This window comes from Rana temporaria, chromosome 5 (assembly GCF_905171775.1).
Source record: "Rana temporaria chromosome 5, aRanTem1.1, whole genome shotgun sequence".
Taxonomy (NCBI): Eukaryota; Metazoa; Chordata; class Amphibia; order Anura; family Ranidae; genus Rana; species Rana temporaria.
Genome location: NC_053493.1, coordinates 231349549 through 231368056, shown reverse-complemented (window position 1 = coordinate 231368056; position 18508 = coordinate 231349549). Strand labels below are relative to the sequence as shown.

General features: G+C 43.5%; 1 protein-coding gene across 2 annotated transcripts in view; it reads right to left on the bottom strand.

Annotated features, from left to right (window-relative positions):
- Positions 1 to 18508, bottom strand: part of LOC120940617 (cadherin-6-like) — a 516101-nt gene that overhangs the window by 159844 nt on the left and 337749 nt on the right. For both annotated transcript variants that reach the window (XM_040353572.1, XM_040353571.1), the window contains one exon: positions 1113 to 1232. In XM_040353572.1, the coding sequence (XP_040209506.1) occupies positions 1113 to 1232 (120 nt within the window). The remainder of the gene's footprint in view (positions 1 to 1112; positions 1233 to 18508) is intronic.

Genomic DNA, 18508 nt, shown 5'->3' with positions numbered 1-18508 from the left:
CAAGACCCACCAGAAGGAGAAATACACTCCTGGAACCATGCTCAATTCCCAAAGTGAGACCACTGGAGCATACTAAGACCATCACCTCACCAACTGATAACATGTACAGCATTCCCAGATAAAATAAATTGTCAGGCCCCGTACACACGTCCGAGGAACTCGACGTGCCAAACACATCGAGTTCCTCGTTGAGTTCTGTGTTGAAGCCGCCGAGGATTTCGGCGGGCCAACTTTCCTCATTGAACGAGGAAATAGAGAACATGTTCTCTATTTGGCCCGACGAGTTCCTCGTTGGCTTCCTCGGTGAAAAGTGTACACACGACCGAGTTTCTCGGCAGAATCCAGCTCCGATCGAGTTTCTGGCTGAATTCTGCCAAGAAACTCGGTCGTGTGTACGGGGCCTTAGACCCTTAGCATATCAGGAAGATGTTCAAACACCAACCCCATCAAGGGACATGCAACGAGGTCAGAGGACCAACCAAGCCTAGACAAAGTCACTGACTGGAGACCAACAATGTATTTTTAATGGTCGGCTGGGGAAGACCAGGCTGTGTCATTCAGCATCAATGTAGTATGCATAAAGGTGCAGGAGGACCTGACTGTGCTGTCTGGCAACAGTGCTTAGATCATAAGTCTTGCTGAAAAAAGTTAAAAATCCTTTGGCAGGCAAAATAGTTCCCAAATATTTATTTTAAAAGGTGTATTCATCTACCTGTAATACAGCTTTAAAAATGCGTGCACATTTATATTAAACAAGATACCAAAACCCACAATGAAAACATTTTTGGTAGTGACAAGTTAAGATATAACCTATAACGTGGGCAGATACGTCAAGGGAGCCTAGCTTGCCTGAGTTATTCTGAAGAAATCTCAAGCCTGGTTCTTGTTCCAAGAGAAACTATTTTGTGTACAGTCCTAATTATATTTCAGCTTTGATTTTTAGTTTCTAATACCATTGGTGTCATGCTTACAGATGTCTTGCTCAATTGAGTTTGTCAGTTTGTGCAGGGTGGAAAATGTAATCTCTTTCAAGTTTTGTCTAGTATGTCCTAGCTTGACTTAACATGTCATCTTCAATTACAGAAACAAAGACACAGCTAAGGTCTTCTGACCTGTCTCCGATTCAACGGAGAAGTATGGCTGTCCCTGCAGAATACTGTAGACGACTTTTGCGCTGTTTCCATAGGTCGGATCATCCGCATCATTCGCTGTGACTTGAACGACAAATGTCCCTGCAATGAAAAGCAAAAAGGATGTCAGTTTTGCAAAAATCGTGTTGATAATGAAAAGAAAAGGAGGACTGGAATGGAAGGAAGGGGGGAGTGAGGGTGGGAGAAAGGAATGAAGGAGAGAAGTAAGGAAGAAGGAAAGGAAGGAAGGGGGAATGGAAGGAAGGGGGAAAGAAAGAAAGGAAGAAGGAACGGAAGGAAGGGGGAAAGGAAGGAAGAAGGAAAGGAAGTAAGGGGGAAAGGATGGAAGAAGGAAAGGAAGGAAGGGGGAAAGCAAGGAAGAAGGAAATGAAGGGGGAAAGCAAGGAAGAAGGAAAGGAAGGAAGAGGGAAGGAAGGAAGAAGGAACGGAAGGAAGGGGGAAACGAAGGAAGAAGGAATGGAAGTAAGGGGGAAAGGATGGAAGAAGGAAAGGAAGGAAGGGGAAAGCAAGGAAGAAGGAAATGAAGGGGGAAAGGCAGGAAGAAGGAAAGGAAGGAAGGGGGAAGGAAGGAAGAAGGAACGGAAGGAAGGGGGAAACGAAGGAAGAAGGAATGGAAGTAAGGGGGAAAGGATGGAAGAAGGAAAGGAAGGAAGGAAGGAAGGAAGGAAGGAAGGAAGGAAGGAAGGAAGGAAGGAAGGAAGGAAGGAAGGAAGGAAGGGGGAAAGCAAGGAAGAAGGAAATGAAGGGGGAAAGGCAGTAAGAAGGAAAGGAAGGAAGGGGGAAGGAAGGAAAGATGAAGGGAAGGATGGGGGAAAGGAAGAATTAAAGGAAGGGGGAAAGGAAGGAAGGAGGACATAAAAGGAAGGAGGAAAGGAAAGATGGGGGAAGGAAGGGGAAAGGAAGGAAGAAGGAAATAAAGGAAGGAAGGAGTAAGGGAAGGAAGGGGGAAAGGAAGGAAGAAGGAAAAGAAGGAAGGGTAAATTAAGGAAGAAGGAAAGAAAGGAAGGGGGGAAGGAATGAAGAAGGGAAAGAAAGAAAGGGGTAAAGCAAGGAAGGAGGAGAAAAGAAAGAAATTAAAGAGAGAAATTAAAGAAAGAAAAGGGGAAAGAAAGAAATTAAAGAAAGAAATTAAAAAAAGAAAAGGGGAACGAACGAAAGAAAGAAAGAAAGAAAGAAAGAAAGAAAGAAAGAAAGAAAGAAAGAAAGAAAGAAAGAAAAAAGAAAAAAAGGAACAAAGAAAAAGGAAAAAAGAAAGAAAATGAGAAAGAGGGAGGAAGGGAGGGAGAGAAGGTGGAAGGAAGGAATAGTTTATTCACTTTTCATATGGGCATAGCAATACAGTATTAGTATTAGCTTCAGGGATCCCCCTCTCCAACTGTCGCTTTGTTATCTCATGGAGAAAAATCTGTCATCCACTATAATACCTTCATTTTGTGTGAAGTAACGCAACGCAATATAATATTTTACTCCTGCTCTTTTCCTCTATAGCAGTTTTCTGTCAACATCTGATTTGCTACTAGCAAACAGTATAAGAAATCACATTAATCATGTAACTGCAGGTATGGAAGAAGAATAACATGTCTGCCTGACAAGCACAGCTAAAATTCCTGAGGGCATTAAATATCACTAAAGGTAAATACTGAAGCCTACATCTACCTGAAATATCATTTTTGATAAATAAAATCCAAATAGTGCAGATATTATTACTTTCATTTGGGAAACATATGAATGTATTAAAAAAAAAACATTAAAAAAACCAAATAAAACAATCCTTGTTAATACCTAATCTCAATCAGAACCAATTTCTCAATAAATGGGACTATTATGACTGCTGTGCGCCATAAAATATAAAAAAAATGTGCATATAAAAATCCCATAGCTATGTAGATACAAAGCAGTGAACTAAGCCAGGCTAAAATACACATAAATAGGAAGACTATAACATTGCAGATATGTAAGGGAAATAAGGTCTGAAACAAACAAGCAGCACACAAATGACGTCACTCGTAAGTTTTCATTGAGCCAGCACAAGCACACGGAGAGTTCTCACCCACAGACTGACCCTCTCTGATAAGTTTCACTCTTGCAGGCTTTGCTCTACAACTAAGACAATAGAAATTATTTGAAAAATACCCCCATATTTAACCACATACACATACTGCCCATCAGTGATGCGTTTCACCCTTACAGCTTAGTCATAGAGATAAGCCTATGGAAGTGAAATGTGTCAGCCAGGGACAGTGTGTGAACTCCCACTGTGCTTCTTCTGGCTTAATAACAACTTACTACAAATGACATCGGTTTTCTGCCTTCGGTTTGCAGATTTCCAAGGTTTGGAGCAGTGCCTCGTCTTTGTGTGTCTAAAAACAGCATTATCTCAGTATAGGCTGGATTAATTCCATCCTGTGCATCACAACAAAACGCAAACTTTCCTATGAAACTTAAAGTGATATTAATGGTAATTTTCTTTTATTAAGATAAAAAAAATGTAGGCCCCTATTAGATGGAGCAGAATCCGTCAAGCGGATCTGTCTGCACAGCAGGTGATCTCTCCGCTGATACCCGCTCAGCCGGCAGATGACAGGTCACAGGTCTCCTCCTCTTTGCTGAGTGGACATGGACACAGCCCACTGTTTTCCATGCGATGGAAAAAAACTGCCTATCCATTTCCATCTGACTGTCAACCGATTCCATCTGCTGGATGAATGGTGATCTGTTATTATCTCCATTATACATACATGGACACACACAGCGCAGGACACACACAGACACACACAGCGCAGGTCGGCCATGCTCCCTGCTCCCTCCTCACAGGATTTGACTGACAGCAGCAGGAGCCTTGTTCTCCTGTGAGACTAGGAAGAGGGAGCAGTGGCACTGCAGCTGGGATAGCACTAAATCATGATAGGAGATAGGTAAGTGTTTAGAGATGGAGACTGTGGGGGGCAGGTAAACGCCTTAAAGTGGAGGTTCACATTTGACACCTTTCAGGGGGGTGGGGGTGCAGATATCTGTCTGAGACATTTTGCACCACTTCCGGGTTCGAATCCCCGCGGGGAATCCAGCCTGGCACGTCATCCCCCCCGCTTTCTTCTGGGAAACACTGTTCCCAGGGGAGCGGGACCAGTGACGGCGCGCCGCGATCCTCGCGCATGCGCAGTAGGGAATCGGGCAGTGAAGCCGCAAGGCTTCACTTCCTGATTCCCTCACCGAGGATGGTGGCGGAAGCAGCCAAGGACCGAGCGATTGCTCAGCCTCGGCTGCTGACATCGTGGGCGCCCTGGACAGGTACGTGTCCATTTTTTAAAAGTCAGCAGCTGCCGTATTTGTAGCTGCTGGCTTTTAAAAAAAAAGAATTCGGCCGAACCTCTGCTTTAAAGTAAAACATTTTTAACTTTATAACCACTTTAATCTTGACCTTGACTACTTTCTTTTTTTACCCTACTCATTGGCCAGTGAGGTATTGATTATAATAAACTGATTGCTTGTCATTGGTGGTAACCAGGGCTGGGACAAGGGGTGGGCAGGAGGGCGAGTTGCCCTGGGCGCAAGGTTTTATTGCAGAGACTTGAGTGTTCGGACTCTAACCCCGAACCCAAGGGAAGGGGGGGCGCAGTTTTGCATCTTTGGGGTGCTGGATGGGCTTGTCCCGGCACTGATGGTAACCTATACATATGCACTTTTTTATTTTATACCAAGCTTAAACTGTCTGAATATATATATATATATATATATATATATATATATATATATATATATATACGTGTATATGACTTAACATGTGAATATGGTCCCTTTAACACCCTTACACTGTCTTAGTTAATAAACTTTATACAATATTTCTATGAAGGCTCAAATATCACTTATTACACCTCTGGAAGGAAGTCACTAATTGCCTGTGATAACTGTGATACAATTATAATTTTAAAAAGTTGCTTCCATGCGCCCCTACCCTAAAATGTTCTTGTAATTTGTTAAACAAGGACACCTAGCACACAGATCATATATTTACATATGAAATAGTGATAGTGCTTTAATTGGATTTTCTGAACTCTAACTTGAACCTCTTGATAATATAAAGATGAAGGCCTTGATGCATGTAACACTTGAAATATTATCACATATTCTGTTTGTTTTATTCTGCACAATAATGTATTTTTTTAGTGCATGCATTATTCTGTTTCTTTAACCTGAGACTTTTGCTGAAATAAAACTCTTCAAAATGTTCACACATAGAGGTGCTTCACCTTACAATAACAGCAAGTGAATTTAGCAACTAAATCTGGATCCTAGACAGTTGTAAAAAAACAGTTATTTCCAGCTATGCGTTCCTTAAAAAAAAATTAAAAAAAGTGCTTTGAAGAAGTATCCATACCCCTTGAAAATTTCCACATTTTGTCATGTTACAACCAAAAACGTAAATGTATTTTATTGGGATTTTATGTGATAGACCAACACAAAGTGGCACATAATTGTGAAGTGGAAAAAGGAAAATGATAAATGGTTTTCAAAATGTTTTACACATAAATATCTGAAAAGTGTGGCGTGCATTTGTATTCAGCCCCCTTCACTCTGATACCCCTAACTAAAGTCTAGTGGAACAAATTGCCTTCAGAAGTCAACTAATTAGTAAATAGTGTACACCTGTGTGTAATTTAATCACAGTATAAATACAGCTGTTCTGTGAAGCCCATGGAGATTTGTTAGAGAACCTTAGTGCACAAACAGCATCATGAAGGCCAAATAACACACCAGACAGGTCAGGGATAAAGTTGTTGAGAAGTTTAAAGCAGAGTTAGGTTATAAAAAAATATCCCAAGTGTTGAACATCTCATGAAGCACTGTTCAATCCATCATCCGACAATGGAAAGAGTATGGCACAACTGCAAACCTACCAAGACATGGCCGTCCACCTAAACTGACAGGCTGGGCAGGGAGAGCATTAATCAGAGAAGAAGCCAAGAGGCCCATGGTAACTCTGGGGGAACTGCAGAGATCCATAACCAAACTATTAGTTGTGCACTCCACAAATCTGGCCTTTATGGAAGAGTGGCAAGAAGAAAGTCATTGTTGAAAAAAAGCCCTGTTTGCAGTTTGCGAGAAGCCATGTGGGGGACACAGAAAACATGTGCAAAACTTCCTAATTCCATGTGCTCTGGTCAGATGAGACCAAAATTGAACTCTGTGACCTAAAAGCAAAAGCTATGTGTGATGGAAAACTTAGGCCTCGTACACACGACCGAGTTTCTCAGCAAAAAACAGCAAGAAACTTGCTGGGAGATATTTTTTTGCCGAGGAAACCGGTCGTGTGTACAATTTCGTCGAGGAAACTGTCGAGAAACTCGACGAGCCAAAAAGAGAGCATGTTCTCTATTTCCTTGACGGAAATGGAGAAAATTGGCTTGTCGAGTTCCTCGACAGCCTAACAAGGAACTCGACGAGGAAAACGATGTGGTTCGCCCGTCGAGTTTCTCGGTCGTGTGTACGAGGCCTAACACTGCACATCACCCTGAACACGCCATTCCCTCCACGAAAACATGATGGTGACAGCATCAGGTTGTGGGGATGCTTTTCTTCAGCTGGGACAGTAAAGCTGGTCAGAATTGATGGGAAGATGGATGGAGCCCAATACAGGGCAATCTTAGAAGAAAACTTGTTAGTCTGCAAAAGGCTTGAGACTGGGGTGGAGGTTCACCCTCAAGCAGGACAACAACCCTAAACATACAGCCAGAGCTACAATGGAATGGTTTACATCAAATCATATTTATGTTTTAAGCCTCGTACACACAACCGAGGAACTCGACGGGCGAAACACATCGTTTTCCTCGTTGAGTTCCTTGTTAGGCTGTCGAGGAACTCGACAAGGAAAGTTTCTCCATTCCCGTCGAGGAAATAGAGAACTTGCTCTCTTTTTGGCTCGTCGATTTTTTCGACAGTTTCCTCAACGAAAATGTAAACACGACCGGTTTCCTCGGCAAAAAAGTATCTCCCAGCAAATTTCTTGCTGGTTTTTGCCGAGAAACTCGGTCGTGTGTACGAGGCCATTTTCCTTCCACTTCAAAATTATGTGCCACTTTGTGGTGGTCTATCACATAAAATCACAATAAAATAGATTTATGTTTTTGGTTGTAACATGACAACATGTGGAAAATTTCAAAAGGTATGAATACTTGAACGTGAACAGGCAGCAGCTTCAGATGCCCACAGTTAAACAAACAATGGAATCAAGCTCTCACCAAATGAGATGTAAAAGATAAAACATACATTAAAAATAGTAAGATAGCTGTGGAATGGATGTGGGGGGCAGGAAGGGAAAAAAGTCAGTTACAGCTATCTTAAAAAGGGGAATAATTGATAGGAAAAAGTTCAGTCCATAGGAAGTTCATAAAGCGGTGAAACATAAATATATAAATGCGCGTATATGCACTGTATACTCTTGCTGAGAAGGCTGCCAGCTGCCAAGAAGAAGCAATTTCTGAAACAAAACAAAGGCACAAAAAAGCGGCGCCCTCTAAGCGTAGTATAAAATTTAATAAAAAGACACAAAATAGACATCAATTCTTATGAGGGATGTACTCACAAGACTGCAGGGGGTACAGGCAATGGAAAATAGGGTGTCATCCGTGACTGGCTTCCGGGGTGCATAAACTCCGCTGTGTAGATCTTGCTAGTTTATCATATGCTCAGGCACTCAGTATAGTGGGCGATCCACGGACTGGAGCAGGGTACAGCGTCTCTGAGGATCCCCGGATGGCAATACAGCGCTGGTATGACAGGGAAATGCAGGGACGCCGTAGACCGGCGTGGTGGAACGCAGCCATGGAGAGCAAACAGCGAGGCGTCACTTCCGGGTTAGATCACGGGGCGGTGCACGCGTTCGAGGCATGCGTGCCTCTTCATCAGGCTCGCATCAGATGCCCACAGTTAAAATGGCTGCAGCCAGCCTTAGTGGAGGGAGATTTCTGCAGCATATTTGGCAAGTACAGAATCACAGTATATATAAATAAAATATATGCAAAGGGGTTGGAGGAAAGCTTCAGAATGGCAAAGATGTTTTTTATTACAAATTATGTGAGCAGACTGCAGTTCCTTTTTAAAGGGGTTGTAAAGGTTTAAAAGTTTTTTTTCTTTGTCTGAATTTCTCACTTCCTGTTCATCCTCAGTAAGTTTTCCACCATCATCTGGCTGGAGATTATTCAGCCAGAACAGCTTACTGAGGAGGAACAGGAAGTGAGAAATTCAGACAAAGAAAACAAAGACATTTAGAAGGGAAATAGAAGGAAAAGGTAAGTGAACCAACAATGCACTAGCTTAAAGGAACCTATTTAGAAAATAAAAACAAGCCTTTACAACCCCTTTAACAAAAAAAAACCCCTCCCTGTCAGCAATGGCACCCCATGGAAGAGAAATGTTGCAAAGGTTTGAGAAAAAGTATAATTTGTGAACACAAGAAAGGTGAAGGCTACAAGAAGATCAGCAAAGCTTTACTTCTCAGTCAGAATACTATAGCAAAAGTTATAAAAAAATGGAACAAAAATGAGAGAGAGACGTCCAGGCTGTCCACGGAAGTTAACACCTCGAAAGGAATGTCTTGTGATAAGAAGGGTTGAAGAAAATCACCATGCACGTTTGCTGCAGTTAGCTAAAGAAGTAGAAAGCCAAACCAGGGTGATTGTTTCTCATGACACAATATGGCATACACTGCAGAGGAATAGCATGCACGAGTGTCTAGAATTAGCCAGCGCCCATGCTAAAAAAGAAGAAAACTACTGGGACTCTGTACTCTGCAGTGATGAGATACTGAGATAAACGTTTTTGGAACTGATGGCTTCAAAACTGTGTGGCGTTTCAAAGGTGAGTAGTACAAAGAAACATGCATGGCCCCTACAGTGAAACATGGTGGTGGTAGTGTCCTTCTGTGGGGCTGCATGGGTGCTGCTGGTGTCGGAAGCTGCATTTCATTTATGGTATCATGAATTCACAGATTTACTGCTATATAATGAAAAAGAAGTTGCTACTATCACTCCGTGCCCTTGGTTGTCGTGCACTTTTCAAGCATGACAATGATCCAAAACACACATCGAAGGCCACTGTTGCATTTCTGAAGAAGAACAGAGTGAAAGTGATTCAGTGGCCAAGTAGGTCTCCTGATCTGAACCCAATTGAATACCTATGGGGAATTCTGAAGAGAGAAAGAGGTTGTTCTTGAACAATGGAAATAGATAGATGTTGCAATATATCACAAGCTTGTTCATTCAATGTGAAAGCAGAGTCTCACTGCTCACAGGTGAACTGGCAGGCTGTAATCCAAGCCAATAGTCTGTGAGGGGTGCATGCCCTGTCACTGCCACAGAACTCAAGGTAAACAAAAACGTAGGATGGCTGCACTCCAAAGACAATGCAAAAATGAATTTATTAGCATAACAGTCATGTTGGCAGGGAAGAACGGAGAAGGGTTTATCGCTTTTCACATGATAAACATATATACATAAAAATAATGAAATTATGTAGTTTACTAATGAAAAAAAAGTAAACAAAACAAAATTTTCTGTCGGGCACAAGTCTACTCTCCAAATTCACCATCACCTTTAATAAAATGTTCAGGTGAAAGTAAAAAATATTAGGAAGCTGTAATGTACCACATATTAAGTAAATCCCACAGTCCTTGGATCACCAGCCAGCCCACAAACACAGAGGCCATCTTGGAAATGTCCTTTTCATTATATCCCCCACTAGCAATGTAGCTATTATTCCCCAGTGCCAACACACTTTGTAGCTATTATCATATTGCAGAAATATGAAGGAGACCTTTTTAACAGTGGCAGCCCATCTATAAGGGACACAGGACTTCATGCGGGAGCGCCAGACACATAGAGTTCTACATTTTTTTTGTGGAGCACATGATTAGAGCCGGAAGCTCGGGGCGCAACTTGTGACCATAGCGAATCAACATTCGCTATTGTCTTCCTGCTTCTCCTCTCAGCCAATCAGGACAGGAAGTGGGTCCTAAGACTGGATTGGCTGGGAGGAAAAGCGACTGGATTGGCCGGGAGGAGAAGTCAGGGAAACCACCCGCGACCTAGATGGGGTACGTGTGGAGCTGGCAGGCAGGGGAGTGGGGTTGGCGAGTGGGTGAGCGGACGGGCATGCAGGGGGGGATTTGTTTGCTGCCCCCCCCAAAGAATGGAACACCAGCTGGCACTGCTTATTACTAAACTATACACCTGACTAAATAAGACAGACAACTTTGTATTATGCGGCTTTGAATTTTAGAACTGCACAAACAAGGACCTTTTAAAACCCCCACCAAGAAGTGAACTAAGTTTCAAGAATGCAAGTGGGAGAACATTTTAAACTAACCTCTGACAGCACGGCAATACATTTACTTAGCCAGTCTCCGATTTGTGTACATAGCCAGTTACGAAACATGATAATATGGCTTCAATTTATCTAACATTCCTTAAATTAAATTATGTTTTTTTTTTATATATACAACAGAAATGTTTAAGCATGCTTTCTGCAAATTCTTTCTACATACCAGATGTTATGTTAACATAGCTACATATATTGTTTTTATGTATCAACATTTTCCTATGAAGGTTCTGCGTAGGATGGCATCTCTGTGTATTATACAGATTCACCTGTAAAAACGATTGCCTTGTAACAAATGACACTCTTTAATTATGCTGGATTGTACAATTGTACAAATGATCTGACTTCTATGAGTGCTCAAGGATGTAGCAGATTGTGACATATGGCATGTTGCAAAATTACTTGCCTGCCAACTCAAATATTAACTTGCTTTTGCTGAGGAACAGGACTGGTGTTAAAGGGCATTGCTTCTTAATGTAAAAAAACAACCTAAAATGTTCAGTTAAGAACCATATAATTGGATCTGTAGATCTGCGCACATGTTTAAGCATTTATTTTTCTTTTTGAAAAAAAAAAACAAATTACATTTTACATTAGTTGTACTAAAACTATGAAAACAACAAAACAGCTATGCAATAAGCATTTCCAAAAGATATACCAGTCGATATTAGGCTCAAAGACAAAGAATCGACAGTGAGTTATAGCAGAGTTATTAGGAATCATATGTAATTAGCATTTAATTAAACTAAGGCGTATGCAAGAGAAAAGTTTTTTTACAAGGTATTACTTCTGTAAACATAGATCTTTATTTTTTTACATTGACATTAGTTATTTAAAGCATAATTACACCCACAATCAAAAAAAATATATATTACAGCTTAAAAGTCCTTAAAGGGGTTGTAAATGTAAAAAAAAAAAAATCCCCTAAATAGCTTCCTTTACCTTAGTGCAGTCCTCCTTCACTTACCTCACCCTTCGATTTTGCTTTTAAATGTCCTTATTTCTTCTGAGAAATCCTCACTTTCTCTTCTTCTGTCTGTAACTCCACACAGTAATGCGAGGCTTTCTCTCTGGTGTATAGAAAGCCTCTTGAGGGGGGAGGGGGCGAGCATGAGTGTCAGGACGCCCACTAACACACAGCTCAATTCTCTATCTGCAAAGTAGAGAGTGTCCTGACACTCCTGCTCGCCCCCCTCCCCCCTCAAGAGGCTTTCTCCGCACCAGGGAGAATTTTTTGCATTACGGTGTGTAGTTACAGACAGAAGAACAGGAAGTGAGGATTTCTCAGAAGAAATAAGGACATTTAAAAGCAAAATTGAAGAATGCGGTAAGTGAAGGAGGACTGCACTAAGGTAAAGGAAGCTATTTAGGGGAAAAAAATTACCTTTACAACCCCTTTCAATGTGGTGTTTTTGTCTTTCCCTTTAATTTCACCTGGTGATCTGGCCAGTAGCAGTATTTTCAATCTGGGGGAAGGGTGTTAGATTAGCAGATTTAGATGGACTTGACTAACAAATTATAGCCAAACTCCAGCTAACACTATTTAAACAGGTACAGCAACCAGTTTCTTTTTGGGATACACATGGGATACATCTTTTACGTACAGAAATAAAAGCTGACAACTGTAAGCACCCTTGTCAGTGTTAAATGGTTTATCTCAACCCTTTAACTACCACTTTTGCTAAACAACTAGGTCAGTTATGCCCCGTACACACGTGCAGGATTTCCATCGGGAAAAGTTCCCGTCGGAAATCTCGAGGGGAAAGCTGAGAACCTGCTCGGTTTAGTCTTTCCCCTACACGGCCGATTTTCCTATAGGAAAACTGCCAAAAACCGCTGGACAAAAGTCCTCCGGTTTTCCCAGCGGGAAAAAAGAGAACTGGTTCTCTTTTTTTGCCCGGCAGTCTTTGGGCAGTTTTCCCATCGGAAAAACTGTGAGGAGCATACACACGGCCGGGATTCCCGGCCAAAAGCTCTCCTCAATTTTTCCGTTGTGTGTACGAGGCACTAGTGTTACCAAAACCACAACAGTAAATTCAGTCTGTATTTGCAGTAAAGCATGCTTGTTATACTCCCTGTGGAACCTAAGGGGTTAAAGTGGATCTAAACCCTCACATATACCCAGTGAAGTGAACAGCCTCAGATGATACACAGAGATGAAACAAATCTCCCTACATAAGCTTTACTTGTATATCTGCTGTCTTCCCCTTTCTACACTCTTTAGAAAGTGCAGATTGTGTTAGAACTCTTTCTTCAACTTTCAGCAATGGGAGGGGAGTCTGGGCTTACACTGTGGGAGAGATGATTGGAGGAAAGGCACACACCCCCTCCCCCTCCCTCCACATAGGCAGATGAATGAAGGAACATGCAGAGCTGTATATTGAATAGACAAGCTCCCTGCTAATCTTCCTCTAAGCTCCCTCCCTGACACAAGTTTTTTAAGCTGCTGTTATCTCATTTGTTGGAGAGCTTGTCATAAGTGACTCTGCTGATAATGGAACGGAGCACCAGAAATAAATGGCACTTAGAGCTTTGGAGAGAGATACGTTAATACTAAATATATATGAATACATATCCTAGTGCTGAGTGCACAATACATTAATATATTTGTGACATAAATAAACAACAATATAACAATTTATAAAGTGCTTTAGTACTTCATAGACATGTGCACACTGAAATATTTTGTTTCGGAATTTCTTTTTCGTCCGAAAAAAATATTCAGTTCGTTACCACGAAATGCGTTTTTATTTAGGTTTATATTTACTAAAATAATTGCATTTCCATGTTCTGTGTACCCTGGGAGACCAGATATATTCAATGCAAGTTCCTGGGTTTAGTAGTATATGTTGAAAAATTGGAAACTTACTGGCTGGATCAACAGGAAAAAATAAAGGAAGAAAACGAATGCAGCCACCACATTTAAGAAATGGTAAGCAGCAATATGCAGTATATTTTTATTTTTAGATTGGGGTTTAAGATCAATTTAAGCTATCCCTGATTAGAGTCCACTAAATGTGAAAATCATCGCTAACCTTTTCCTTAAAATGTTAGTTGCTTGGCTGTCAGAAGTCCTTACCGGCGTACTTATTTTAGACTAGTGATTCCAAATTGTGTAGTAGAACATTAGCATGACAGCTAACAATGTCAAAAGGAAGCCTCCATGTTCCATGTTCCTGAGATGACATATTTTCTGTAGGCTGCGCACACACTACCGTCAGCTTGTATAGAGCAGAGTGTACAGCAAGCTATTAATAAAGATATCGCAATGCTCCCAGAAAGCTTGCTGGCCTTTAAAGTGAAAATGGTCTTAAAGTGAAACATGTTTTTTTTTTCTTACATGTTAGCAGGTAGCATTTTTATGGTGGAGGAGACTGCGTAAATGCCCCTTCCCTATCTGTAGGAAAAGTAAACCCTTTGCTCATGCACAGGAGCTTTGCCATTCCTGGCTGGCAAATCAAGTGACTGAAGGCTCTGGGTCAGGAACAAGGCCAACAGGGACAAGGGGGAATGCAAATGTCACATTGCTAGAAGAAGTCACTGGGGGAAGATTTAAAACGGGAGCACTCCGAATCTGGTGCAGCTGTGCATGGTAGCCAATCAGCTTCTTATTTCAACCTGTTTAATTGAGCCTTGATATTCAAAGCCTGGAAGCTGATTGGTTTCTATGCAGAGCTGCACCAATTCTTTCACTATGCAGTTTTTGTAAATAACCTCCAGTGTGTTAGGTCCCGTATTTATCGGCGTATACCGTGCACGTTTTTGCCCTGAAAATCAGGGCAAAATCGTGGGTGCGTTATATACGCCGATACCCGCGCCGAGTTTGAACCACTGCGCCAGCATATACAGAGCGCAATACACTCGGGTATAGTCGGGCAGGCTCGGCTCCTTTCGTGGTCACGTCCTGGACGTACAGGACGCACAGGACGTGACCGCGAGAGGAGCCGAGCCTGCCCGACTATACCCGAGTGTACTGCGCTCGGTATATGCCGGCGCAGTGGTTTAAACTCCGTGCGGGAAGCGGGGATCGAGCGGGGAGGACATCGCAGAAGGACGCCGGACCCGACGAGGAGGACACCACCGAAGCCGCAGACGGACGCCGGACCCGACGAGGCCGCTGATGGACGCCACGCAAGACACCAAAACTGTAAGTACTAAAATGTTTTTTTTTTACAGGAATGCGGGTCCACTTTAGGGGTGCGCGCTATACGCCGGAGGGTGCAATACCCCGATAAATACGGTAATTGTGCCAAAATCTGGTGATAGGATACGTAAATACATTTTTGAACAGAGGAACAAAATCTTCTCTATCACTCAATGAAAGTAAGCATAGTGCCATTAGAGATGCTTAACCTCCCTGGTGGTAATCCCGAGTCTGGCTTGGGGTGGAAATCCAGTACCATTAGCGGTATCCCCGAGGCAGACTCGGGATTGCATTGCAGTATCCAGTCATAGTTACTTCCCCTGTCCCCTGGATCCTGCGATGTCTCCCCGATGTGTGAGCGAGCTGTGTCCTCCTCACTCGATTCACATTCCCCGAGCGCCGCCGAGCTCCATTCCCTGTGACGTTACGACGCACGGGGGGTGGAGATCGGCGCCAAATTCAAAAAAGTAAAAACACAGTACACATACAATATACTGTAATCTTACAGATTACAGTACCCTGTAAAATAATTACACACACCCTTTGTACACAGTGGTCTGTCCAGTGACCTGCATGCACTTTCATATTATAAATACTGTTTTTTCTGCCTGGAAACTGGAAATTGTCCATAGCAACCAAAAAGTGTCCCTTTACGTCAAAAGTGGTTTTAGAGCAGCTAGAAAACAGCGATAATAAATTAGAATCACTTGCAGAATTGAGCGATAGCGATTTGTGGGGAAATTCGTCATCAAACACTGAAAGTAATGACAGCGACAATTCTGCAACTGAGCAAATTTCAGGCCCCGTACACACGGCCGAGGAACTCGACGTGCCAAACACATCGAGTTCCTCGGCCAGTTCAGTCCTGGAGCCGCCGAGGACCTCGGCGGGCCGAGTTCTCCCATAGAACAACGAGGAAATAGAGAACATGTTCTCTATTTTCTCGCCGAGGTCCTCGTTGGCTTCCTTGGCCGAAAGTGTACACACGACAGAGTTTCTCGGCAGAATTCAGCCAGAAACTCGGTCGGAAGCTGAATTCTGCCGAGGAAACTGGTCGTGTGTACGGGGCCTCAGATTTTTTAATTTGATTACATTATTGATTCATTTTTATTATTATTATTTGTTATAATTATTTATAGTTATTTATTATATTATAATTTATGATTTTGTGTTTCAAACTTTATCATACCCGAGATGTCTACTAGACACTTGTTTTGACAGATTTAAGTGAGTTATTCCTAAAAATTACAGGCCTACAATATAAAACGCCAAATTTCCATGCAAAATAATGGTACCGCTTTCAGCACCTAAAATCTGACATAATTATACCGCCAGGGAGGTTAATAAATATATTCATGATTCCGAGTTCACACTTTTTTTGTTGAACAAAACTATTTAGGCTCTAAAGTTTAGCAGAATACAAAGATAAAAAAGCAGACAGACAAACTAAAGGAAAGATCCAGACCCAAATCCCAGCCATGTACACGAACAAATCAATTCATGTCAAACCAAACTAGCTTTTACATCCTTGCTCATTGAGCTATTTCTTGACACTTAATGTCCTGGTATAGCTTCTTGCAGTGTTTCATAGAACATCTGAATCTGCTGATGGCATTCACAGTGTCTGTTATTTTTACCTATAAACAGTTCTTGTCACTGCTGTCTTAGTTGACAGTCACCCAAATAAATGCTAAAAATAAAGGACGATTTTTTTGGCATGCAGACTACATATTCTATTTCAGAAAATGTCACATTTCTGTGCACCTAACATATTTTGGATTGACAGGCTCCATAAGCAAAAAAATGTTGAGTCCTGCTTAGTTGTGGCCAGGGCTTTTTTTTCAGGGGGAATTCCACCACCTCTGTCTCAGACTCTTGGGGGGGGGGGGGGGGGCTGCTCACCACAGTCACTTGCAAACACAAAAGCGTAATTCCGTATTCCCGGATGGCTTACGCAAACAACGTTAATTTTTTAATTTTGACGCGGGAACGACGCCCATACTTTATACAGCAATACGATTGCTGTGTAAAGTTAGGGCAGGTCAAATAACGACTAACATTGCGACGGGAAACTTGACTAACGACGATGTAGCGAACGCGAAAATCCGTCGTGGAACGCCGTAACTCCTAATTTGCATACCCGACGCTGGTTTACGACGCAAACTCCCCCCAGCGGCGGCCGCAGTACTGCATCCTAAGATCCGACAGTGTAAAACAATTACACCTGTCGGATCTTATGGATATCTATGCGTAACTGATTCTATGAATCAGTCACATAGATACTCTGAGAGATACGACGGAGTATCTGAGATACTTCGTCGTATCTCGACTGTGAATCTGGCCCTCTGTGTGTAACCTACTTGAACTCTGCACTCTGTATGTGTCAGGAGAGTATAGTAGACCAGTACTGTGTGACTGCACAGAGGAGACCCACAATGTATGCGGTGAAGTTAAAAGGTGTTTATTACCAAATAAATGAAGACAACCAGTGCGTAACAAAATAGCATATACAATCAGGGGAAATACCGTATTCATAAACGAAGCCAGGCCGAGGTCATACACAGGGGAAGTCAGCAGATGGGTGAGGATGGGAACACAGCGGATCAGGGAGCGGATGGATGGACAGGCTGCGGGGCAGGAATCCAAGAGGGAACAGGAACCAATGTAAACAGGCAAAGGGAAGAACGTGTCCAGGATGGGTCCAGGATAGGCTCAGGATAGGCTCAGGATGGGGAACAGAAACAGCGTCCAGATAGCAGGGTCAGATAACAGGCTCAGGTCCAGGAGGTATGACGATACCAGGGCGAGGAGTGATTACACACGCCGGGTATTTATAGAGGCGTGCTGATTGCATTCAGGTCACACCTGAACGCAGGAAGGGCTGTGTGCTCCACACTGCTAAGAACGCCCCGCTGGTGGACGCCAGTACTGCAGCCCAAGGATAACATAGCAGTAACACCAGCAGGGGGAACCTTCCCTGACAGTACCCCCCCCCAAAGGAGCGGCCTCCGGACGCTCCAATTAGATGTTGCTGGGGAAAGTCCGTGGTGTCAAGCTGGGCAGCAGATAAAGTCACATCAGTTTGGGCCGGATGAAAGTCCATGACTTTTAACAGGGCAAAGTGCAGCTCAAGCTGGGCAGCGGGTACAGAAATCTTAAGTTGGGCAAAAAGTACATCAAGCTGGGATGCAGATAGGGGCAAATCAAGCTGGGCAGCAGACTCCGGGTCGTCGAGCTGGGCAGCAGGCTCCGGGTCGTCGAGCTGGGCAGCAGGCTCCGGGTCGTCGAGCTGGGCAGCAGGCTCCGGGACGTCGAGCTGGGCAGCAGGCTCCGGGACGTCGAGCTGGGCAGCAGGCTCCGGGACGTCGAGCTGGGCAGCAGGCTCCGGGTCGTCGAGCTGGGCAGCAGGCTCCGGGTCGTCGAGCTGGGCAGCAGGCTCCGGGTCGTCGAGCTGGGCAGCAGGCTCCGGGTCGTCGAGCTGGGCAGCAGGCTCCGGGTCGTCGAGCTGGGCAGCAGGCTCCGGGACGTCGAGCTGGGCAGCAGGCTCCGGGACGTCGAGCTGGGCAGCAGGCTCCGGGACGTCGAGCTGGGCAGCAAACTCTGGGTCGTCGAGCTGGGCAGCGACACCTCAGACTGGGCAGCGGATGGCACTGAAACAGGCAGGGCAGATGGCGCTAAAACAGGCAGGGCAGATGGCACTGAAACAGGCAGGGCAGATGGCACTGAAACAGCAACTTCAGGCTGGCAAACTGGCACAGCAACTTCAGGCTGGCAAACTGGCACAGCAACTTCAGGCTGGCAAACTGGCACAGCAACTTCAGGCTGGCAAACTGGCACAGCA